Below are 24,586 nucleotides of genomic sequence, written 5' to 3' on the forward strand. Positions count from 1 at the left end.
ACCTCCGGGCTGGTGGCAGGCCCGAGCAATCGGAGGCCGAGTGCCGAGCGGGGCGGGGACCCGAGCGCGGGCCTGGCGCGCACCCCGCCCGCGCCGCACCCGCCCCGGCCGGACCTGCGCTTCTCCCGTGCGCTCTGCGGAACCGGACGGGCCTCCGCGCCTCCGTGTGACGAGCGTCCTCGCCCCGCCGTGCGCGCTCTCCCGGGGGCTCGTGCCCTCTCCGGGGTCTCCACGTCCCCTTCCCGGGCCCGCGCCACGCCGAGGGCACTGGGTCCAGTTGACGCTCAGCACACAGGTATCCCTAAGGCCTTGCCGCTGCTTTTACAGCTTTCAACTTCCCTAGAGAACCTTACGTCTAGTGGGCAAGAAGTAGGATCTTAACCAGCCCTGTCCAGATACCTAAGATTCTGAATGAGCAGTTAGCAGTGAGGTTCATTCACGAGGATCAAGTCTAAAAAATGTGCATAATTTACTGATACAGGGGAGAAGAAAACCTTCCTAGACTCATTGGACAAGAAAAGAGATCTGCCCAACAGTCCTGAAACGGGGAAAATCAGTGTGATCAGAGGCCATTCAGGGGCTCCACAGAGCTTACCTAGAGGCCGAGGCAGGGACAGGGACAGGGACAGCTGCAGACCTGCCAGGCAGTCTGGAAACAGTAGTGACAGCTGACCCAAGCCTTTGAAATAATGTGATTTCTACACACCTCTTGCAGCAGGAATCAAAGCAAAGGACCTACATGCTCACAAGACGGAACCCTGACTCTCTCTTGTTCTTCCCCTTTACACTCTGTCCTGAATTTCTCCTCTAGGAGGAAGTGCCCAGACAGGAGGAGGTTTTCATTCTATGACTTCATCAAACATAGTGCAATGTCGAGTTCCTCACCATTCAAGATGCGATTAGTTCATCTGGACCTGAAAGGTGCTCCACCAAAGGTCTCCTACCTCTTGGAGGTAAGGGCTCCTTTTTTTCCTCTAGAGAATCAGTCACCTTTGCCTTGGGTTTGGTTTTTAAACAATGTTCTGTAGAAATGTGTGCTTAGAACACAACAGTGGGTTCTGGGTTGGGGCTTGGTGGTGACAGCAACATAGATGTTGAATTTCTTCCAAATCCGCTTTCAAAATAGACAGCAACCAGGAGAGCGAAAGGAAAAACAGAGAAGACAAAAGAAACCACAGCCTCTTTGTTGTGAGCTGAATCCTGTCTCCCAGACAGTTTTTCTTAAATCTTAACCCCTCGGACTTGTGAATGTGACCTGATTTACAGATTGGGTCTTTGCAAGTGTTATCAACACAGGAGTAGGCGCCCTAATGCAAGAGTAGTGTCTACGTAAGGAAAAAGACAATGATGTGAGACATGGGGGTGGGTGGCAGGGCACGTGGGGCAGAGGCAGATTGGAAGCCCAAGGAGGGGGGCCAAGGGTGCCAGCATCTACCAGAAGCTGGAAGCAGCAGGAAGGATTCCCCCGACAGCCTTCTGAGAGAGCACAGCCCTGCTAACACCTAGATTTGGGACTTCTGCCTCCAGAACTGTGGCAGAATAAACTCTTATGGTTTGGAGCCACCCGGATTGTGGTGATCAGTTCCAGCAGCCGCAGGAAACTCACGTACTCTAAACCAAATGTAGGTAACGGGATGTCCCCACGAATTCCAAAATGCAAGGGGGTGGGGCCAAACCACAGACAGTATAACACCCATGTGGGGCCAGCAGCCGGAGAGAGGTGGTGGAGGCAAGAGAAAGGAATTTCGACACTGTCAAGACTAGAGGACCCAGAAAATAGCCCCACAGTAAGGGTCTGTCGAGATAAACTGGGGAAAGGCTTCACTGGCTCCAGGTCGAGTGCAAGTGCAGAAAGACTCAAAGGAGGGAGCTGGAGGCCCAAGGCCTCAGGGCTTGAAGAGATAAAAGTGTGTGGCAAACTGCAGAGAAGACAGGCAGAGAGGACCCAGCTTCCTTGTAACTGGAATCCCTGTTCCATTACCTGCTGTGCTGATGGACCCCGAGACTTAGAGGTTCAAACAACAATGTTTACTCCTCCCATTCCCATGGGTTGGCTCGGTGGCTCTGGTCTGCCTTGGGCTCCCTGGGGGCTGCAGCCCCATGATGGTCCCAGGTGGCTTCAGCCCCACATCTGGCATCAGTGCTGATGGTTGGCTGGACACCGTGGCCCTTCTCCACGGGGGTCTCGTCCTCTCGGAGGCCAGGTCACCAGGCAGTGCTTCGAGAGCCGAGGGCCAGAACCTGCTAGCCTCCCGGGGGCCTGGAGTTGCTCCTGGTAAGGGGAGTCCACGGTCAGCCTAGATTCAAGGCTCAGGTAGATGCACAGTGTTGTGGCCGTGTTTTCCGTGTCCAGCAGCCCTCCAGAGCGGAGACGCCACAGCTCAGAACACTGCACCGAGATCGAAGGATACCTGCACCTGCGTGTTGACTGGGCATACCCCGTGCCTGGAGGACTTTACCTGCAGCGACTTACACCAGGGGATCTCTCAGTAAACGTATCAGACTTCAAAGAAAATGAAAGTGAGAAAGCCTTTTGGGCACACAAGCAGCCCCAGTCATGTAAGGGAAGAGAGTCAGGTTGCATCAGATGGCTTTCTTCAGACAAGAGAGTAGGACCTATTGGTGGTCGTGAGTAAGGAGGGGGGACAGTGCCAAGGCTCTTGGGAGTCCGGGGGCCATGACTCAGGATGTGTCTGACCCCACAGCCATCCGGGATGAGCTGCTTTTCTGCCACCACGTCTTCACGTTCCTCTGCATTACACTTGGTACGTCCCCACTTCCTGGAGAGGCAGGAAGAGCTGAGTCAGGAGGCCTGGGCACTGGGGCAAGGGAAGGCAAGCCCAAGGCTGCAGCACTCTGACCTTGTGGAGGCCGGGGAACCTGAACTTGGCCCCGCACAGGGCCTCCATCACATGCTGCCTGTTCCGCAGCTGGTCTGGGTGGATGTGAGGCCTGGCCACTGTGCCCCGGGACTTTCCAGAGGCACCCATGTACCTGTCTGGAGCCTAGACTGGGGACAGCATGAGGTCAGACATGAATGTCCACTGTGAAGGGCCGTCTCCGGGTCCCTTAGGGTGACCCATGCAGGTAGCAGGCTGCACACACCACCGTGGAGGCTGCTGTTTGCAGACACTGCGCTCCAGGCCCCACGGAGAAAAGAGCATGGTGGGGTTAACTGGCTGCAAAGGATCAGATATTGTGACAGAAGATAAGGGTCAGGGTCAGGGTTAGGGTCGGGAGGTGTATTTAAAATACTCAGAAAAATAAATAATGAATCAAGGATTTTGTATCCAGCCAAACTGATCTCTAGGTATAAAGGCCACAGACCAACTATTACAAACATCCAAGAACCAAGCGAGCTTTCTGGGGAATAAGCTTCAGCTGCAGCATCAGGACAGGCGAAATCAAGTGACTGCAGGGAGGAAGTCCTGTCAGGAGCTCCAGCTGGAGACACAGGAGGGGCGACGGCACTGGACGGTCTGGTCTCCACCTGGAGACCACAGAGAGGGAGTCCTGTAAAGAATTCCAGCCGGAGACATAGGAGGGGTGACGGCACTGGACAGTCTCCACCTGGCGACTGCGGAGAGGGAGTCCTGTCAGGAGTTCCTGCCAGAGACACAGAAGGGGTGATGGTGCTGGACAGTCTCCACCTGGCGACTGCGAAGAGGAAGTCCTATAAAGAATTCCAGCCAGAGATACAGAAGAGGTGACGGCACTGGACAGTCTCTACCTGGCAACTGCAGAGAGGGAGTCCTGTAAAGAATTCCAGCCAGAGATACAGAAGAGGTGACGGCACTGGACAGTCTCTACCTGGCAACTGCAGAGAGGGAGTCCTGTAAAGAATTCCAGCCAGAGATACAGAAGGGGTGACGGCACTGGACAGTCTCCACCTGGCGACTCTTTGGTGCTGGCTGGGTAACAGTGGTCAGCGGTTGTAAAACCACTAGGGTCCAGGGTGGATCTGACTGAGGCCCCCTGAACCCACTGGTCAGCCCAACATCACTCCAGTGGGACAGCCAGACTTGAGTCTTCTAGAACCACCTGTGAGATAATGCCAAAAAAGGAAGCCAGATCCTTAGCACGCCTCCATCTCTGACCGCCTGCGTGCACAGGAACGGCAGGCACACGGAGGGCTGTCCTGAGAATACCGCCCAGCAAAGCCACAGTTTGGGAACCTGTACAAAACAGATCACTTGGATTTATCAACAAACATGTTGGGAAAAAAAAAAAGCACAGGGGTTGTTGAAAATCAAAAGACCCTTAAAAAGATCCATTCCAAAAAATGCAGCTTTGGACCTTGTCTGGATCAGGTTCAAACAAGCCACCTGTGGAAAGATTCCAGTGACAGGAAGATCTGGACCTGAGTGGCACCAGGGAATTACTTGTCCGGGTGTCAGAGTGCTGTTGTGGTCATGCCCTGTTTTGATAAGTGCTCATCAGAGATAAACAGGTGATCCTTGAACAACGTGGAAGTTAGGGGCTCTGACCCTCCACGCAGTCGAAATTGCCTGCAACCTGGAGCTGGTCCTCCGTAGCACGGTTTGTCCACGTCCACTGTTCCGCAGCCACGGATCCAACCAGCCGTGGACTGTGCAGCACTTTAGTGCCTGTTCAGTGACAGAAGTCCGCGTATGGGTGGACTCGTGAAGTTCAAACTTGTGTTGTTCAAGGGCCAACTGTGTACTGAACTGTTCATAGGTGAAAAAACACACTGTCTGGGATTTGCTTTAAAATGTTCCATTCACAGAGGAAAAGTGGAAATTACGTGAAATGAAATTGGCACAGTGTTGAACCTGAATGCTGGAGGCGTGAGGGCTCGTGGCATAACACTCTTGCATTTGTGCGTTCGTACAGCTCTGTGATAAAAACCTCCTCCGCCCCAGTCCAGTGCCTGGATGCAGGGGAGGGACGTGTATCGGTGACTCTCGGGCAGCTGGGACTCCCAGGTCCCTCAGGCTGAGCTTAGCAGCCTCTCAACCACCCATAGCACAAGCCCGCCTACAACAAACGTCAAGGAGGCCGCCCCGTGGGCAGATGGCCCAGCGGCTGCGAGGCAAACAGAAGCAGAAACGCTGAGAAAATGTGAAAATGCTGTAACCGGCGTGTCTCATCTGTGCACATGTCCAGCCTGCGTTAGTGACTCCTTCCACGCTCCGTCCTTCTTGTAGCTTGCAGTCGGTAGTTTGCTCACCCATTTCGTGAATTGCCAGCTGATCTCCCTGTCCTCCCAGCGTGGTTCAGAACGTCCTGCGTTCTTGGGGAGAGAAAGCTGAGACGGGGCAAAATCAACAAGGGCGCTGCGGTCGTGCCAAGTCTGCCGCCGCCCTTGTCTGGAGGTGGCTGTGCTGTTCTAGGTGCCTGCCGGGCATCCCCTCCCACAGCGCCACCCTGAACTTGGCGCCAACCTCAGGGCTGTGCGCAGGAGTGTGAACTAGTTCTGAAAACCCTGGAGGACAGGAAGTAAAGGCAGCGAGAGAGGTGGGAGAACCGGGGAGGCCCCCGAGCCAGCGGGACAGCCTGTCTGCTCCCGCATCCCCCTCCTCTGTGGCTCCTCCCAGGCGCTCACCTCCTTCTCTTCAGGCCCCCGAGGCCCCCGCAGCCCAGCCCCCAGCTCCCTGTGCTCTAGAAGCTCCCCACCCCCTCACGCACGCTGCTCTCCTTGATGACTAGCCTTCTGTCCCTGCCCAGCCCGGCCACCAGGCATCTGCGGCTCCGCAGCGCACTGTCTCCCTGCCCCTGCCCTGCCGTGTCAAGTGAACACGTCGCCGCGGTAGAGTTTGACTTGGTGTAACTCAGAGTTCACGTTGCAGGTGACGAGTTTCCAGGGAAATACGGAGATCTGCAGTCCCGGTCCACAAGCTGGAAGTCTGTGGCAGCACGTGCGTCACTCCCCGTCCATGTCACTTCTTCATGGCATCCCCGTCTCTCCCCAGATTTTCCCCCTGTTCCGGGCCCTGGGTGCAGACGGCCTCCTCATCGAATATGAAGACATGTTTCCCTACGAGGGCCCCCTGAGGTTGCTGCGGGCCGAGCACGCGTACAGGTACTCCGGCCGCCTTGGCGGAGCCGGAGGGGTTTGCGGGGGGGGGGGGGGGGGGCGGGCAAGAGCTGAACCCAGGACACCCTCTCCGGTGTCGTCAAATGCCCATCTTTAATCATCAGAGTAAAGCAACTTCACTGAAGGAATTTGGAACCATTTAAAAGAGAAAGAAAACGGAGGGGAGGGTGCAGCTCAGGGGTGGAGCATGTGCTTAGCAGGCACGAGGTCCTGGGTTCCATCCCCAGCACCTCCATTAAAATAAATAAATAAACCTACTTACTTCCCGTCCTCCAAAAAAACAAAACAATAATAAATTAAAGAAACAGAAGAGAAGGGTCAGCTTTGGTTCCCCTCGAGGAAGCACGGTGACCCCGTGCATCAGTCTCATCTTTTGGTACGAAGTGTGTACAGAACACAGCCAGGGTCCCCACGGCAGAAGGAGGGCTGCTCTTTAAGGTCACGAGCGGGTCTTCTTCAGGGAAGTGGAGAGTGGAGGGGAGTGGAGGGGGTCAGTGAGGTCAGGGTGGTCACCAGTGCACCCTGCCTGGCCTTAAAGTGATGGGTGTCCCTATAAATCAGCAACAAATAGCCCGAACGGAAAATGGGCAAAGAACATCTGATCCCAGAAAAGAAAGAAAAGTGGCCAATAATCCTATGGTAGTAATAAATAAAACAATGAAGTGCCATTCTGGCCACTGAACTGTGAAGCTTTTAGAAAAATTATAATGTTCCGTGTCCACAAGAGTGAGAAAAAGCAACCCTCTTGCTGGTGGCCTGGGGGGCGGTTTGACTCCGCGAGTGTGTGTGTGCACACGTGTGTTGTGCGTGTGTGGACGGGAAATGGGAATGGTGTGCACCAGAGCCGAGATGCTGTGAGGTTGCCCGAGGTGTTGGTGTTTCTCCCTACGGTGAACAGGATTTGTTCCTTTGTTCCTTTAAGTGGCAAAGGTGGCAGGGTTCTGGTGAAATTAGAAAAAAGGTGTATTTAAAGACAGAATTCTATGTTGTTGATACATTTATAGAACTGGTTAACTGTAGAGATGGTTCAAACACGTACAGAAACTGAGATAAATTCACAAATGACAACTCACGGTGGAGCAGGCAGGGGCCCTTCTGGGGTGGCGTCCTCACTGGCCTTGGCGGGGAACGCTGGCCCGGAGGGCCCGCAGGTGCGCCACCAGCCACTTCCTTACAAGGGCTCACCCACCTGCAGGAGGGGAGCTGATCCCCAGATCTTGAGCGTCTTCCATCTCTCGTCTGTTAAAGGGCCACCAGCTTTTCCTGGAAAGGGCCAGACGGTAGGCACTTCAGGCCGCGCGGCCCGCCTGGTCTGTGTTACGACTGGGGGTGGGGAGCAGTCACAGGAGACGTGACGAGTGGCCACGGCTGTCTCCCAATAAAGCCCTGTTTGTGGATACTGAAGTGTGGATTCCATACAGTTTTCACATGTCACAAAATACTGCTTTTTAAATTTTCCTCAACAGTTTTAAAATGTAGAAACCATTCTTAGGTCATGGGCTGTACAAAAACAGGCGGTGACTTTGCTCTCAGGGCTGCTGCCTGCCCCCGCCCTAGAATATGATCCCTTGTGTGGCCCAGTTTCCTATAAAAGGACTTTAGCCTCTTGCAGAGTTTGGGACAGAATAGCTGGTAAAAAGCAAGCTCTGAATTGGCGACATAGCAGAGCACCAACCTCCTGAATTCCAGGACGGGAGTCTTCTCTGAAAACCTGAGGGTATCTTTGGGCTTTTCAGAGTTACTGCCCTGCTAGTTTCCTCTGTGGAGTCCCCGGGGAGGCTGGCCAGGACGGGCCGGGGGACGTGAACCGGAGCTGGCATGGTCTTTTGTCTCCCAGCCCCTCGGAAATCAGAGAGATCCTGCGCCTGGCCGCGCTGAACGAGCTGGAGGTCGTCCCCTTGGTGCAGACGTTCGGACACATGGAGGTGAGTTGGAGGAACACAAGCCACCTGGTGCCGCGGCGAGGGGTTTGGGGTGCACCAGGGGTGCTGCTCAGCGCTGCAGAGAGGGGCTCTGCCCTGGGGACTGCAGGAGCATGGAGCTCCAGGTCACAGCCCCCCTCAGTCCAGGGGGCGGTAAGAGCTGGGGTGCCCTGGGCGCCCTGCATGGGGGCAGCTTTCCTTTTTAACGTGTATCCATCAAAATATTCCTGTGTGAGGTGAAACACAGTATTAAGAACACGTGCCTTCTGTTTTCTCTGTCTGCATCCTTTCTGACCTAACACTGAAAATATTTTTCCGAGCTTCTATGTGATCTTCAAAACGTTTCATGTCTGCCTCAAACAAGAAGCAGATTAAACGTCATGTTGATTTACTGTCTGCCAGGTTCCATTTTCCCTCCAGCAGCTACGCCAGCAGGTCTAGGCCGTCCTCCCCCTTCGTCTTCCCTCCAGCCACTCGCACCTCCTGTGCGTCGCCCCCTGATCTGGGACCCCTCCCATGGTCAGCCCTCCAGCGTCCCGGTCACTCCCTGCTGTGCTCTATGGGCTCCTGTCCTGACTCACCCTTGTCACTTGCCACCCTGGAGGAGGCGACCACATTCCCCTGGGGGTCTCTTCCGAGGCCACCAGAGTCCTCCGGGTCACTAAATCTGTGGTAGGTTTCAGTGTGCCTTTACTTGACTCTCTGGGCTCTTGGCATCACCGACAGCCCCCGTGGTCCCCGCTTCTGGGGATGCCCCAGCGTCTGCCTCGGACTGGGTGTCCATGGCTTCTCCTGAGGGCCCTCCCTCACTTCACATTCTTCTCTGGACAGAGCCCCTCCCTCCTGCTTCCCTACGCTGTCCTCAGGCTCCCAGGAGCCCCATCTCTCGTGCAGACCCTGGGCTCCAGTCCCTCATCTCCTCCTCCTCCTCAGGGAGGGGCTGTGGCGCCCCAACCCCCCACCCACTGCCCTTCCCGTCCCTGTCAAGTCCTGCCTTCGCTCCTCCATCTCCCGAATCAGCAGCCCCTCTGTCCCGCTGTCACCGTCCTTGTCTGAACCCCTGCCTGAACTACTGGAAAGCCCTCCCCCGAGGCTCCCAGCATCGCTCCATCTCCCAAGCCCTCCCCTGCCCAGGCACAGCCCAGCTGCACCAGGCTCTCCCGCTCCTGAGGAAGCCGTCTGCTCTTAGGGCGGATCAGAGGACAACCACCCAGGCAGCTTAAACCACAGAAGTGTGTTCTCTCATGGTCTGCAGGACAGAAGTCCAGAGTCAAGGTGTCAGCAGGGCCAGTCCTTCTGGAGGGGACTCGTGTGTTCACCTGGGCCAGCGCCTGGTCCTCTCGAGCAGTGAAGCGCTGTCTGAGTGTTCTGCCTGTTCTGCTTTCTGAAATGTCGAGTGTTTTAAGCGATTTATGCATTCTGGATACAGGTCTTTTGTTAGATATGTGACTTGCAAATATTTTCTCCCAGTCTTCAGTTTGGCTTTTCATTCTCCTAACGTTGCCTTTCAAAGAGCAGAAGCCTTTAACGGAGATGAACTCCTGTGTGTCAGTCGTCTTTGACGAATCATGCCTTTGGCGGCATTCCTAAGCTCCTTGCCGATCGCCAGGCCAGAGCCTTTCCCGTTCTACTCTGAGGTCTCACACCTGCACATTTTCTGTTCAGCCGGTCACTCCGTTTGGGCTTTTGGCTTAAGGTGGGGTTTCAGTTTCATTTTTCTTGCACATGGTGTGGAACCACCTGACCAGTGGGGCCAAAACCAGTTGTGGAAAAGACCATCCTTTCTTTGGAATTTGGAGTCGCCTTTGCACCTTTGTCAAAAACCCAGTGAGTGCATTTGTGAGAACGTTCTAGACCCTGTCCTGCTCCGTGGAGCTGTGCGCTGTACCTTTGCCAATGGACCCCATGTTGTCTGGGTTAGTGTGGCTTCACTGTGAGTCTTCAGCCCAGGGAGTGAGAGTCCCCAAACCTCTTCTTTTCCAGAATTCTCTTGGTTACTCCGGTCCCTCTGACTCTTCACATATAGTTTCGAATCACTTTGCATATCTATGAGAAAGCTTGCTGGGAGTTTGGGATTTTGTGAAATCGGTTGGTTTGAGGGGAAATTGCCTCTGCCACGTGGAGCCTTCCAGTCCGTGAACGAGTCGTGTCCGCTGTTGACTGTGTCCTCGGCGGCTGGCTCACGGCGCATCTGGGTTTTAACTGTGTCCTCGGCGGCCGGCTCACGGCGCGTCTGGGTTTGGGTGTCTTTGCCTTTGTTCTGTGGGGTATGATGAGCTTCTCCACTTTGGGGAGGTTTGGGGCCATTTCCTCGCATTTTCTGTCCCCGTCTCTCCTCCCGGGGCTCCCTCTGCCTGTGTGCTGGTGGCTCCGTGTCACCCCGGGGTCTCCGAGGCTCAGTTCCGCAGATGGAGTCATTTCTATTAACTTTTCGTTCCAGTCACTGCCTCTCTTCTGACCTTTCAGATCTGCTGCTGAGCCAGTGAGCAGACTTTTAATTTCCCTCCTTGTAAACAGTTTCCTTTAATTCCGGGCACATGTTCATAGCAGTTTCTTTGAAACAACTGTCTGATAAATCCAACACCTGGGACTACCTAGCATCAGGTTCTACAGACATCTCTTTTCTTTGGGTCTGGATCCCACTTCCCAGTTTATTTACACATCTCAGAACTTCTGGTTGAAAACTGAATGTTTCAGACCCTGGGTTAAAGCAAATCTGACTTGTTCCCAGGGTTTCACCTGCAGGGTCTGTCTCCCCAGCTGTGTGCGGCCACTGATGCCTCTCTTGGCTCTTTATTCTTACGTTTATTTTGAGCCTGGTCTCCTGGGGGTGGCTGCCAGGGCTCGCTGTGGGGCCCCCACCTCGTGTCGCAGGGGCTGGGGCCGCACCCTGAGCTCAGCCGGTTCTCAGTCTGCTGCGGCCCCTGCGCTCCTCCCAGCCCTCTGCCCCCAGTGCCCCCGTGTGTGGCAGAACACGTCACCTCTGCGGCCCCTGGGAGCCACCTAATTCCGAAGAGTTTTCCCTGAGGGCCGGTTCACCCACAGCCAGCCCTGGGAGGGAGGGGCAGAGCTGCAGGATCTCTGCACCTAAAGTTGCAGGCGTCTTTCATGAACAGACATTTCCCAACGTGTTGTTCCCATTTAGTTGGTTTCTGGAGCCCTGAAGTGGTCGTTTTTGACCAACGGTTCCATTTTGTACTTGTCTTGGGGGAAGGATTTGCCAACCTCTTCACTGCAGCAGGAACCCCCCGACTTGCAATTCTGCTGTGAATAGAAACTGTCTTTGGTTTTCTCACGCAGCACAGTTAGGACTGGAGGGAGGGAGGGCTATGCTCGGAGCTGCCCCCTCGGCCCCTGGGCCCGGTTCCCGCAGCACAGCCCCGCTGGGGACCCTGAGCAGACAGGGAGTCCAGACCCAGGGGCCCAGCAGGACTCAAGCAGGAGCTGGACTGCGTCGCCAAGCGCTCTGGTCCTCTCTCCACAGTTTGTGCTGAAGCACGAGGCTCTGGCTCACCTCCGCGAAGTGGCCCTCTTCCCCAACACCCTGAACCCCCACAAGGCCGAGTCCCTGGCACTGGTCGGGGCCATGATCGACCAGGTGATGGGGCTGCACCCGGGCGCGCGGTGGCTCCACATCGGCTGTGACGAGGTGGGTGTCTCGGCTCTGTGGCAGCCCCTCCTCTTCACTCCAGGGTCCCCTTCTCCCACCCAGTGGGTTCTTCTCGTAAATAGAAAAATAGTACCAACGACAAAAGACAGGCTGGCAGAGAGATGTCCCCAGTGAGGGTCTTGGTCCCAGCTGACAGGTGACCGCTCAGGGAGACCCGTGGAGCCAAGTGGGGCACAAGCTAGTGGGTCAGGTGAGGATGACTGTCCTGCCCACAAAGGGCCAGAGGGCGGCCCCTGGTCAGGGCAGGTTCACGTCCTTGGGGCCGGTGTGGATGTGCGTTTGAGCCAGTTGCTCTTCCAACTGAAGAAGTATGGTTTTGGACGGCAGGAGAAGGAAAGTTAGGGCCACGGAGCACCAGCTGGAAAGGCAGCTCTGGGGTGCCCTCCTGTCCTCAAGAATCTCGGTCCAGGAAGAGTCCAAGCCGCCGAGCTCGGTGACCCGCAGGCCTCTGCTCGTCTGAGTTCCGGGCATCTGAGCTGGGACGGCGGTCTGCGGACACTGGACCCCAGAGCTTGGTCCTCATCTTCAAAAAATCTTCTTATGTAGTAAAATACACAGAACATAGAATTTACCTTTGTAACCACTTCAAAGCGAACCATCAGGTCACTTCTCAGTCCTTGGCGGTGCTTTGCCGCCAGCACCACCATCTGGTCCTGGGACCTTGCACCTCCCCGTCCCAACCCTCCGTCCCTGCACCCCTCAGCCTCCTTTCTCTCAGCGGACCAGCCCCTTCCGGTCCTAGTGGAGGCCCCGGTTCTCCAGCTTCATCCGTGCTGTGGCTGAGTGACCTTCCAGCATGGGGACGGGCCATCTTCTGTGGGTGGACATCTGGGCATTCCCACCTCCTGCCTGCTGACCACCGGCCCACAGGAAGTTGTGAGCAGAGGTTTGGGTCTCAGTGCAGAAGGCAGGCCCATCCTTGGCTGCCGCCTCCCACGGGCAGCTGCCCCCAGAGTCTCCTAGGTCACAGCATGATCCCTGGCCTCGCCTGAGTGCCCGTGGTGAGGATAGGGGATTGGGGGAACCCACCTGTATCTCCCTCCCAGGTCTACTACCTTGGCGAGGGGGAGACCTCGAGGCGCTGGCTGCAGCAGGAGCCCAACACCAAAGCGGAGCTGTGTCTGTCCCACATGGAGGCGGTGGCTGGCCATGTGCTGGCCCAGCACCCCACCACAACGCCCCTGGTGTGGGACGACATGCTACGGGACATCCCTGAGGACCAGCTCTCAGGTCAGCCACAGGGGCAGGCCGCACTGAGCATGGGGGCTTCCTGGGGCTGCGGGGGAAGGAAGCGGAGCTGCTCCAAGCCCCTGACACCATGGAGAACCCCCATGGTGGGCCCACACCTGGGTTTCCCACTCCAGATGACCCCGTTAGGTCCACATCATGTGCTCCTCTCGTGAGAACGCCATTCCCCTAAAAGGTGCTGGAGAGTCTTTCGAGAGTACGGTTGTGATGGATCTGACCTGGAGGACAGCACGGGGCCCCAGGGGGCCTTGAGTGTCCAGCGTTCCTTGTGGCCTGGGCCCCACATGCCTGCATGGTCAGCCCTGCAGGGCCTTCTTCCAAGGTTCTCGCAGCTGGTGGAGGGCAGTAGTGCCCCCCAGCTCCCTTGGCCCCCCAGGACCCAGCCTGCCTGAGGCTCTGGGGGGAGATGGGAGGTTGCTGCCCACACTTCTGCAGGGCCTAGGTGTCCTCGCTGCAGCCACTGCCCACGTGTAGCCACCTGGGTTGGGATTAATTATAATCGGGTACAATCAGCGGTGTGTTCCTGTCGTACCTGGGCCTGGCGCCCCACATGCAGGCGGCGTTGCCCCCTCGCAGAGGCTCTGGCACCGCCGGCCTGGGGCTCACCCCTCGCAGCTCCAGCAGGTCCAGTCACTCTAAAGCTGGCTGGCTTTGCGGCCTGGTGTTTACTGCCTGAATCACGCGCAGTGTTGAGTCTGTACTTAAATCTGTCTTCACTCAAGAAGAGGGGTCAGAGGGGTGGGCACCCACGGCCTCTCTCCGCTTCCAGCATCCAGGGTGCCGCAGCTGGTGGAGCCCGTGCTCTGGGACTACGGTGCCGACCTGGACGTCCATTGCAAGGGTCAGTGCCAGGCCCCTCCCGGTTCTCTGCCCAGACAGGCGCGTTTTCTCCTGGGGCCCCACCGGTCACGTGTCTCGTTTCCCCACGCAGCCCTCCTCGTGGAGAAGTACCAGAGGAGCGGCTTTTCACAGCTGTGGGCCGCCAGCGCCTTCAAGGGGGCCACGGGGGCCAGCCAGGCCCTGACCCCAATCGAGCACCACCTCCAGAACCACATGCAGTGGCTGCAGGTGGCGGGTGGCGCGCCGGCGGGCTCGCTGAGGGGCATCGTCCTGACCGGCTGGCAGAGGTGCGGCCACGCGGGCCCCAGGGATGCCCTTGGGGCCAGCCTGGCCCAGGAGGGTGGAAGTGGCCTCGGTTCCCTGGGGCACTCAGCCCTCCTCAGCCCATCCAGGGTGGCCTTCCTGCGTTCGGTCAAGGGGAAACAGCTGGCACTCTGAGGAGGGTGCGGGAGGAGCCTGGGCCCCGAGGACCCACTGCACAGAACAAGCCGCAGTGGCTGGTGCCCAAACGTCTGCTATGCTGAGCGCCCTCTCCGTGCACGTAGGTACGACCACTTCTCCGTGCTGTGTGAGCTGCTGCCCGTGGGCATCCCGTCCCTGGCTGTCTGTCTGCAGGCGCTCCTACATGGTATGGACTCCCTGCTCCTCCCAGGAAGTCGGGAGGGCAGAAGGCACAGAGCCAAGCACTCGGTGCCCCCAAACGCCACCACCCTGGGGCTGGACAGTGGTCTTCCAGCCAGTGAGGGAGGCACCCACAGCCCCAGCTCAGCCAGCCGCCCCCCTACCCCACCCCACTGCAGCCTAAACCCAAGACAGGCCAGGAAGTTAGGGGGCCGGGCCCCTCAGCAAACCCACACAAAAATGCCTCGTGGATGGGGTACGGGAAAGGGTCCGCCTTTGCTGTCTAAATATCCTGAATGCCCGGTGCTGGCAGGTGTGGAGTTGGCACCAGCAGCCCTGGGGGGCAGCACCCCCACTCCTGGTTCTTGGGGGAGCAGCCAGGTGCGGGCAGAGGTGCTCGGGGCGCGTTGCTTAGAGCCTTGAGGAGAAAAGCCGGTGGGGAGGGTGGGGAGGGTGGGGAGGCCTTGGGCACACGGATGGCGTTCATCACACTGGGACCAGGTAGGAATTTGAAGGATGCCGGAGTGGTGTTGGCGCAGGAGGACCCCAAGGTGCCGAGCCAGAGGGCAGGGAGGCAGGCACAGGACTGGTGTCTTCTGAAGTATTGGTTCTAAACTGCGGGGGACAGAGCAGAAGCCCGCGTTCTCGTAGCGCCAGGCCTCGGCGCCCCTCCCTGCAGGGAGCCTTGGCTAGCAGCGTGCCAGCTTGGAGGTGCATCCATGTCACCTGCAACTCACAGTCGTCCCGATGCTCTGGGGGCTTCAGCGCGGGACAAACCCCAGCTGCAGATGGCGCGTGCCACCTGGGCGGGCGGCACCAGAGGGCGGAGGGCTTGCCCTGCGGCGTCTCCGCGTGGTCTTGTTTTCTCGTTGCTCGTGGGACACATTTTCACACGGGCTCACTCCTCCCTGCCGTCCTGGGGGCGGCACATGCCTGACTGGGCCTGGCCCGCTGTCCCCCAGTGGTGTGCACGCCACCAGGGCCGAGGGCCTGGAGGTCCAGCTGGCACGGGGCCTGAGCCCGCCCTCCTTCAGAGGCCCCTCTGACCACCGTCTATGGTCGGTTTCAGGAGGCTTTGCTGAAAACGTTAAAACCAGAGTGGAGAAGCTTCTCGGGATCCCAAGCCTGGAGATGACGGATTTTGCGAGGTAACCCCTCACCGCAGCCCTGCCTCTCCCCTCCCGGTCGGACCCGTCCTCAGCTCAGCGTTCTCTGTGCAGCGAGGGGGCCGGCTCTTTCCCGGGCAGCGACATCCTGGCCCTCGTCACCCAAGTCAGCCTGCACCTGCGTGACTCCGTGGATGCACTGCTGGAGAGGGACAGGTGAGTGGCCAGGGTAGCAGGCCCCCACTGATGGCCATCCTGCAAGAGGACTTTCTGGGGGGGAACCACTCTTTCAAAACACTACCAGATTTTCAGGTCTTAATTGGACCACGATGGAGGCTGCCCTGCAAGCCCCACATGCCCAGCTGTGTGTGGACTTGCCCCCAGGTACGTGACGGGCTGGTTCAGCCCCTACCATCGCAGGCGGAAGCTCATCCACCCCGTCGTGATCCAGCACATCCAGCCGCAGGCACTCAGGTACAGCACCCACCCGGTGCCCACCCTGCGGCTGCCCACGCCCCGCTGCAGCTGGCAGCTTTCCCACTAGCTCTCTAGGTATCAGCCGTGGGTTCCCAGGTGACTCACTTGATCGGCTGTGCTCTTAGGTGTCCAAGCACCTAGGGCATTCCTGCCTGAGTGATGGGGTCACCCAACACCCTGAGCAGGGTCCAGGGCTCAGTGTAGAACCAGGCTGCCTGGGGCCGATCCCAGCCCCACTGCTGTGTGTCACCCTGGGGACAGGGGCCCAGCCAGCCCTCCCTCCGCTCCTGGCTCTGAGCTGAGGCCAGGAGACTCCCCACTGAGCGTAAAATGCAGGCAGCTGTCATCAGGTCCCTGCACCAAGAGAAACTCCTCCAGCCAGGCGCGGGTGCCTTCCAGTGTCAGAGATCAACCACGACAGTCAGTCAGTCACTCCCCACAGCCCCATGCATCTGGCGCGCACAGCCCCGTTTTAAGGATGGGTGAAGCTGGGGCTCGGGACGTACTGGCCCAGGGGTTGCTCAAGACAGGAATGTAGCACATAGGCTGTGAGCTATGCCCAGGGTCCTCGCCAGGCGGGCTCACCACCATCCTGGTCCTTAGTCTCCTGACCAGGTGGAGTGCCCTCCGGGAGGAGCTGGAGGCCGCCCTGCAGCGTGTCTTCTACCCGGACACGGTGGAGGAATGGCTGGAGGAGAACATGCAGCCCAGCCTGCGGCGGCTGCAGACTCTGCTGGAGGACCTTGGTGAGGCAGCCAGCCCGGGCGGGACGCAGGCCAGGCCCCCTGCGGGGAGTGCCGAGCCTGGGCTGGCGGCCTCCCTGCCCTCGTCCAGCTGCCCCCAGCCCAGCACGCACTCCTGCTGACCAGTGGCCCTGGGAAGAAAACAGCTTGGGGGAAAAGGCACACCAGGCCTGTTTTGTGGTCAGCATGTAGAACTTTAATTCCTTTGAAATAAAAAGGAGTAGAAGCCAAAAACGCCACTGACAAAGATCTGAAGGACTCCGGCACCACCCCAGCTCCCGCTGGTGGCAGCTGGGCCCTGACCATGGCCAGAGAGCCTCCTTTCTCACCCAACCCAGCCCTGCGGGAGGGGAGCCGCCAAACACCCTCCCCCTGGTCTCAGGGCCTCTTCCAGCCCAGGGGCGAACACACTAGAAACCAAATACAGTGTTCCACACTTCTGCAGAAAAAGAATTTGAGATTCAACCACTTAAAAACCTAACCGGCATGTTTAAGTGACCATGTCCCCAAACCAAGGGCTGGCTGGCAACCACCCCAAGAAGGGAAGTCTCCTTTCTCTCAAGTTCCCCAGAAGTCATGGTCTCTGGCCCAGGCAGCCTCAGAACCTGCTCCACCCGCCATTCCCGGGGGCACAGCCTCACAGGCACCATGCAGGGGTGCTCTGGGCTCACGCCGAACCTGAGGGACTGACCTGGGTCCAGGGAAGTGGGAGAAAACCAGTGGTGCAGGCAGGGGTCAGCCTCCATGGGAGTGGCTGTAGCTGGCGGCCCAGGCCCTGCTGAAGGGCGGCCGTGAGCCTGGCCCATCCCGGCCACGCACAAACAGGCCCAGCCGCCAGGGCTCCCAAGAAGCTGGGGATCTGATTTCTGAGGGGAGGATCCCGCTTTTCAATGCTGCACGAGCCTAGAAAACCTGCCTCTGCTAAGGTGGGGGCAGGAGGTTACCCTCCCCATGAGAAGCTGGCTGCAGCCCTGGTTGAACCTGAGACGAGGCCCCAGTGTGGACAGCGGTCTGCAGGCTGGGGAGGCCTTGGGAGTGGCTTCAGCACAGCAACCAGGTGGGCCCCTGGGCATCCACCCTGAGCCCCAGCAGCTCAGGGGCCAGCACCTCCCTGAGGACGTCCAGCAAGGGAGGTGATGGGCAGGGGGGGCAGGGCAGGAGACCCGAGGACTCCCAAGGACGGCGTCCTCAGAGCCGAACCAGCTGCTCGCCCCGCTGCCGCCTGCTGAAACCTCATGGCGCCCTGGGAGCTGACTTCCTGCTCAGAGAGCTCAGCCCTGGGCCTCACGTCCTGGGCTCCTGGGTGTCCTTCCTTCCCGTTTCAGAGGCTTGAGCCCCACATGGCTACGGGCCTGTCCAGACCAGGCCACGCTGCCCCAGCAGACTGTCTGATTCCAGGAGGAGGCCTGTGCCCTCCCTGGACACCACGGAGCCTGCAGAGAAGGTCCTGCTGTGCAAGCAGCAGAAACAGCTGAGGGTCCTGCCCAGCGACTCCTGGGGACATGGCTGGGAGATGAGGACTGAGACGCGCAGGTGGCCCGTCAGGCCTGCTGAGGCACTGTCAGAACCGAGGCGGGGTCGGGGAGCTCCAGGGGGTCAGCTCTGGTTCCCAGGGTCGTCAGCCTCACTGTCACTGCTCTGAGACAGCTCTGCCGGACTCTCCAGACGGTGCAGCTCCAGAAAAGTAGCGATCAGCTTGGCGATGGCTTCCACGTCACTGGTCCAGGTCGGCCCAGGAGAAAGGGTGGGTGACCATGGCAGAAGTGCTGGCCACCCCGCAATGGCCAGGGAGACCAAGCCAGTCTCGTCCTGGGCCACCTACATCCAGCACCTCCAGGGGTCTTCCCCCAACCCCAGCCCAGCCCTCTGACCCCACAGGGGGACCCCTGATGTCCTGTCTCCTGTCCCTGTGGGGACCCCTGACATCTCCCTAGCAGGTGGTGTGCCCCACAGCCTCACCTCCCCCCATTCCTCTGAGCTCTCTCTGCCCTGCCCGCTGGGCAGTCTTGTGGGGCCACCTGGCTGGAGGTGAGGGGCACAGGTGGGCAGCCCTGGGCCATCAGGTCACCCACCCTCACTTACCTGCGGTGGCCCATGACAGCGCTCTGGGTGAGGGGGTGGGAGAAGCCTGTGGCAAACCGAAGCACCACCACGTGGCCCTTCCCAAAGTAGCGGACCTTCTCCTCCTCCACGTTCACATCCCGGATGTCGCTGAGCAGGACCACCACTGTGGGCAGGGCCAGGTCAGGGCCGTGTTCCCCCCGCCCCACCCCTCTCGCCTGCGTGCTGACAGTGACTTCAGGGCCATGGGGGATCGAGTCACACCAGCCGTGAAGCAGAAAACGTGCCAGTCTGTGTCTGAGGCTGGGCCCCAGAGGACGCCAAGACCCTGACCTTAGATGTCACAGGTCAGTGACTGCAGTGCAGGATCAGTTAACATCCTGTCTGGGTAAGAAGGAAGTTCCCGAAGACCCATGTTCCCCCTAGAAAGCCCGCTGCTTTTCCCGCAAGGGTCTAACAGGTCAGGGAGCGTGGGCTTCCTGCTTCATCTCCCCCAGAAGCTGGAAAGTGCCTTCCTGGTCTCGAATGGCTAGTCACTGAGCTGAGGCTGCCCACCAACTTCCTCGGGCCTGGGCAGGTCCAGGGCACACAGTGTCCACGAGGCAGGACACAACCTGGGTCACCAAGCGGCCAGCTGGAGCCCAGCCGGTGTCCAGGCCTCAGGCCAGGTCCCTGCCATCACAGCCGGGCACGTGTACCCTGTGTCCTGTCCCGTGATACCTCACCTTGGTCGTGGCCTGCTCTGCACAGGGTCAGCAGCTTCTTGTACAAGCTGAACGTCTTCAGCACCACCTTCCCAGTGCTCTTGTTGAAGACAACTTCCTACAACACCGGCCAGAGGTGGTCACCTGGCTGCTGGCCTGGGTGCCAGCCTGACACACAGACCTCGCAGACTGCATCCACACCCTCACCAGCACAGGCTCTCAAGGAGCCATCCCACCCATTCCAGTCAGAACCCCAGGGCCCCGCAGCCTGATCCCTCCACGGGCCAGGGCGAGACGAAGAGGGACACTCTTTCACATAAGAAAGAGAAGTGAGTGCAGCGAGCAGGGCGTTAAACGTGGGATGGAGGCCGGGGGACGGAACACAGAGCAGGCCAGGCGGCTCGAAGGACACGCGAAGGGGGACAAGAGTGGTGAGGGAGGCGGACCCGCCCTTCTATTTCACCAGAAATTCTAGAATGACAGCTTCAGCAGGGTCGTTGGCCCAGAGCTGCTCACAGACAGGCGACGTCCAGGGGCCGAGTCCGGCCAGCAGAGCCCACCAAGCTCAAGTCTCAGGCCGGGGGCCTAAGGCCCCTGGGGCCTTTCTTCCTGCGTTGATCCCCATGCAGGGAAGCCCGGAGCCCAGCGCCCTTCCTGCACGGCCTCACCTCCCAGTCCTCCAGGTTCTGCACGGCCACGAACAGGCAGCCTGTGACATAGAAGAGCTTCCAGCCCAGACTGTCTGGGGAGCAGACACAGGAGATAGCGGGTGAGGGACGGCAGCAGAGAGGCAAAGGCCAACGTGCCCACAGGGGTGCCCCCACCCCTCCCCAGCATGACCACCTCTCAGACACTGGGCTGGAGTGGCATCTGGGGCCCAGCCACCTGCCCACACCTGCAAGGATCCCCCCACAAGGCCCCACAGCACTGCGGGCCCTGCCTGTCACTCAGGACGTGCTCCACCAGCTCTGCCCTCAGCTCCCCTGGGCGTCTACCCAGGGTGCCCATCACAGCCTGGTCTGTGACAGCAGGAAGGTGGGAACGCTCACAGGGAATGGCTGAAAGAACAGATCGTCCCAGCAACGGAACCTGAGGCAGACATGAGCATTTCTGAAGGATGTTTTATAACAAGTGAAAATGCTGGAGATACGAGCCAAAAATGCACTGTGAGGGACAAACCAGCACATGAAGATGGGGCCGTGCCCTCAAACCAGAGAGGCAGAGGCAGCCAGTCCCCAAAGCCACGTCCTGGCGGACACAAATGTCGAGCTGCCTCCTTTTCTCTATTTTCCAGACAGCTGAGGAGGGTCCTGGGGGCAGATGAGCAGCTCACCTCCGCTGTAGTAGGCAGCAGCCAGGCCAATCGACAGGATTCCTGCAGGGAGAAAGCAGGCATCTTCCCACTGGGCCACCACCAGCCCAGGACCCACAGACCCTTCCCATTGCCAGGGACAGCTGAGGGCAGGGAGCAGTGGGCCAGGAGACACCAGGCTCAGAAGTAGGGGGAACATCCAGTAAGCTTGTTCAGGAGAATGCTCTACATGAGTCACAGTTCACTGGATACACATCTACACGAAGCTCCAAGGCCAATGGGGGAACCAGAAAGGGGAGCCTGACGTGGGTTTGAGTCAACAGCACACGGTGTGGAATGCAGACAAGACTGCAGGTGCAGAATCACAACCTGGCACCTGACATGGAGCAGGCAGGGTCATGGGAAAGAAGGACCAGAGACGGACCGCTGAAGGCACAGTGGCCCTCTCCTCACCCTTCGGATCAGTTAGGCCAGGGCAGCTGCCGGGCGGTGTGGGGCCTCCAGTGGGTAGTGACACGGACAGAGGCCGGGGCCTCCCCCACTTACTCCTCACTGTCGCCCATCACATGGGCTCGAGAATAAATGAGACGCTGGGGACCAAGTGTATGAAAGCAAGCAAATAAGGAAGTAAGGGACCCCAGGAGTGCATGCAGGTGTCAACCAAAGGATGAAACAGACAGATCACCTGTAACATGCGCCTAGGATAAAAGTTGGAAGGATACAAAGAAGTTAAACAATTGCTACTATGTTTTGGGTTAGTAGAACAGAACAAAAATTTAGTTTCATTTTCATCTTTAGAATTTTTCAACTTAGAATTTTAACTTGAGAAGAAATAAAGGCGTTCTTACCAACCAGCAGGGACCAGGACCTGATGCCCGGAGCCCTCTTCAGATGGAGGCGGGAGCTGGTACGCGTCTCCACCTGCATGTACATCCCTGGAACGTACTGCCACCACTCTAGACAGGCGACCGCGGGCTGGGAGGGGCAGACACACAGACAGCTGGAGTCCTTGAGCCACTGCCCACAAGCACTCAGCTCCTCTCCAGGACAGGAAGCCGGGGCACCCACCTGCAAGGCCCACACAGGCACAGGAACCAGTCAACCTGTGTTGGCTGCCGTCTCTGCGGTCAGGCAAGTCACTTAAACCCCTAGAGGCCCATTTCCTCTGTAAGGAAGGCCCTTCTCTGCTCAGCTTCAATGACTGCACTGGGACTACGTCTCCTGCTCAGACTCCCAAAGTATCAACAAGCACTCGGTCATCGCCTGCGCCATCTGACCTGGAAACCTTGGTCTCCTGAAAACCATTAGCCCCCAGCAGCCTTCACACTTCCAGCACCCTACCAGAACCTACCGGAATGCCCTAGTTCCCTGTGCTGGCCTCCCGGAAGGGGAACTGAAAGTTCATCACGGTCTGAGTCTACTGGCACTGACCGAGAAAGTCAGCTCTGCGGTCTCCTCCAGCCGCCAAGACAACGGGCTACACCCAGCGGAGGGTCCGCAGGTCCCAGAGTATCTGCTGAGGGAATGAGTCGCCAAGGGGGCCGATCTTCCACACGTGGAGAATTGTGCCCTGCAGCCTGCAATACGCTCGAAACGCAGGCTCCAGGAATCCCGTTCTCGGTAGCCTTTCAGACAGCCCCTGTAAAGTCAGGTCAAATTTCTCACAGTTGCGAAAGTCACACAAACGACGCCAGCCAGGATCCTGGGACGGCACCGGCTCCCTATCCTCACATTTCTCATCTGTCCCTACGCGTGTCTCAGCAGCCCACGGGGCGAGGTCACGCCCCCGCCTGCCCCTGCGGCCGCCGCTCGAGCCCCGCCGTCTCGCGCGCCAGGCCCCCGGGGCATCAACCCGGGCTAGATCCCGAGATCGCGCTCCCGGAAGGACACCGGGACGTGGGAGCCGCTCCCAGCCCGCCCCGCGACCCCCGACGGCAGCATGGCCCCAGGCGCCTAACGCGGACACTAACCTGCGGGCATTGACGCGGAGCGGGAGGGACCTCAGGGCCTCTGGACCTGCTGGCGGCTGACTTCCGGCCCTGGGGGCGGGCCGGCGCTAACTTCCGGACCCGCGGAGGTGGTTGGAACAGCCGACTACCGGGGGTGGGACGGCGCTGACTTCCGGACCCGAGATGGGGGAGGGGTGTGGATGGGACAGCTGATTTCCGGGGCGGGACCAGGGCGGCGCTGACTTCCGGACCCGCAGGGGCGGACGGGACAGTTGACTTCCGGGGAGGAACCGGCACGGCGCTGACTTCCGGACCCGCGGGGGCCAATGGGACAGCTGAACTTCCGGGTCTGTCATTCAGTCCTGAAGCTGGGAAGACGAGTAACGGTTTCCCCGCAGAGGCGCCTGCGAGCGGCAGAGGGCGCAGCGGCGGTCGGAGGGCAGGTCAGTGCCAGTGGCGGCCGCGTGGTGTGCGGGCCGGGGCGCTGAGCTCAGAGCGTCTGGGGTAATAACCCTTAGAAGGTCCGCGGAGGTAGATGAGTTATACCTCGAAAAAGCCGTTGAGAACAGTGGGAAAACGTCAGATACTTAGCTAACCTGACAACAGATATGTGTGAACTTTACGGTAGATTCTTTAAAAACTTTAATGTGGAACACTAAAGTAGATATAAGATAGTTGTCCATGGACTGGAAAATTACTGTAAAAATGTAAATTCTCCCAACTTGATCTACAGATTCAAAATGCAAACCCAGTAAAAATGTCAACACGGAAAAGAAAAAAAAAAACTAAATCTGAACAGTTCTGCAAGGCACCGTGGAGGAGGCTAGGGGGAAGCAGAGATACTTGACCCCCAAAAAAACTCACTGTCGCTGGGAAAACTAAACGTCCACTCGTTTGTGATGGCAGGTCTTCTGTTTGCTCAGAAACTTGCCCCAGTGTCTGGGAAGGGGGTTGTAGTGGGAGAGACAAATTTTATGCAGGAAAACCTTGCAGTAGCTGCTGAAGAAGCCTCCCACTCTCTGCCTACCCCCACGGCCCCAGATAAGGCCCAGAGCAGGACCCTAACTTGCCTTTCTGTTTCCCAGCAGGAGAACCTCCATCTCCCAGCCACTGCCTACTGCAGTGGTCTCCAAAGTGGGATGGTCAGGATGGTCTGTGGAGTGCTGGAAGAACTTAATAGAGTTGCATTCATACTTATTTTATCATTTTGTATCTATTTTTGTTTTATAGTTTGCATAAGATTGATACACAGTGCATAATGTTACCTTATAAAGAAACATACATTCTTCAGTATGCATAACCTTAGAAGTTTACCATTTAGGCACAGAATCAAAAACTTGGAGACAACTTTTCTACTTTGCCCATGTTCTTCAGATACTCTCCACCAGTGGTTCCCAAACCTGAGCATGCACCAGAATCACCTGGCGGGCTTGTGGAAACACAGACTGTTGGGCCTGTTCCCAGCAGCGGGCAGGACCTGAAAATGCAGATGTGCTGATGCTGCTGGTCTGGGAATCACACTTGGACAACCTCTGCTGTAAGCTGCAACAGAAGTAGGTTCTGCCTGAACATGGCAGGTTCCTGACCTGGTAATGCCTCAGCTCACATTCCATCTTCTTGAAGTGCTTTCTCCTGTCAAGATCCCACACCATCTTGAAGGTCCCTTTGAACTGTTAGCACCTCCTTTAAGTTCTTCCTGCTTGATGCAGGCGGAAGTGATCTTAGTCCTTAGAATTTAGGTAGAACTGAGTTGATACCCAGAAAATTCTACTTTGCATTACAGTTTTTTGCATAACTTCACCTTCCCTATTAGATTACAAACCATTTAAAAATGAAGCCTACATTGGCATTGTACTAACGTTTAAAGAGTGAACA

At 58.1% G+C, this 24,586-nt stretch overlaps 2 protein-coding genes and 1 non-coding gene across 10 annotated transcripts; 1 reads left to right on the plus strand and 2 right to left on the minus strand.

The window, feature by feature from the left end:
* The first annotated feature begins 17 nt into the window (after window positions 1–17).
* HEXD (hexosaminidase D) lies at window positions 18–16,919 on the plus strand. The gene is made up of 13 exons (XM_010950622.3): window positions 18–295; window positions 812–953; window positions 5,934–6,043; window positions 7,896–7,983; window positions 11,465–11,629; window positions 12,697–12,880; window positions 13,668–13,739; window positions 13,830–14,025; window positions 14,284–14,366; window positions 15,429–15,507; window positions 15,580–15,681; window positions 15,850–15,939; window positions 16,546–16,919. The coding sequence occupies exons 2-13, from the start codon at window positions 870–872 to the stop codon at window positions 16,805–16,807; spliced, it is 1,515 nt and encodes a 504-aa protein (XP_010948924.1). The 5' UTR covers window positions 18–295; window positions 812–869; the 3' UTR covers window positions 16,808–16,919.
* LOC123615633 (small nucleolar RNA SNORA70) lies at window positions 3,053–3,185 on the minus strand. Its single transcript, XR_006723306.1, has one exon. It is a non-coding gene; the product is annotated as a small nucleolar RNA SNORA70 (small nucleolar RNA).
* On the minus strand, window positions 16,859–22,870 carry CYBC1 (cytochrome b-245 chaperone 1). 8 transcript variants are annotated; one of them, XM_010950623.3, is made up of 8 exons: window positions 22,733–22,870; window positions 22,194–22,401; window positions 21,611–21,737; window positions 20,784–20,825; window positions 20,119–20,192; window positions 19,472–19,568; window positions 18,768–18,912; window positions 16,859–18,402 (listed from the first exon to the last, which is right to left on the minus strand). In XM_010950623.3, exons 3-8 carry the CDS (start codon window positions 21,693–21,695, stop codon window positions 18,282–18,284), a joined length of 564 nt encoding a protein of 187 aa, XP_010948925.1. In that variant the 5' UTR covers window positions 21,696–21,737; window positions 22,194–22,401; window positions 22,733–22,870; the 3' UTR covers window positions 16,859–18,281. The 8 variants fall into 8 exon arrangements, with proteins under 8 accessions (XP_010948925.1, XP_045369405.1, XP_045369404.1 ...); XM_045513449.2 differs by having other exon boundaries at window positions 22,114–22,401; XM_045513448.2 differs by having other exon boundaries at window positions 21,611–21,830; window positions 22,114–22,401.
* Between the last annotated feature and the right edge of the window lie 1,716 nt (window positions 22,871–24,586).

The sequence above is a fragment of the Camelus bactrianus genome, chromosome 16 (assembly GCF_048773025.1).
Source record: "Camelus bactrianus isolate YW-2024 breed Bactrian camel chromosome 16, ASM4877302v1, whole genome shotgun sequence".
NCBI lineage: Eukaryota > Metazoa > Chordata > Mammalia > Artiodactyla > Camelidae > Camelus > Camelus bactrianus.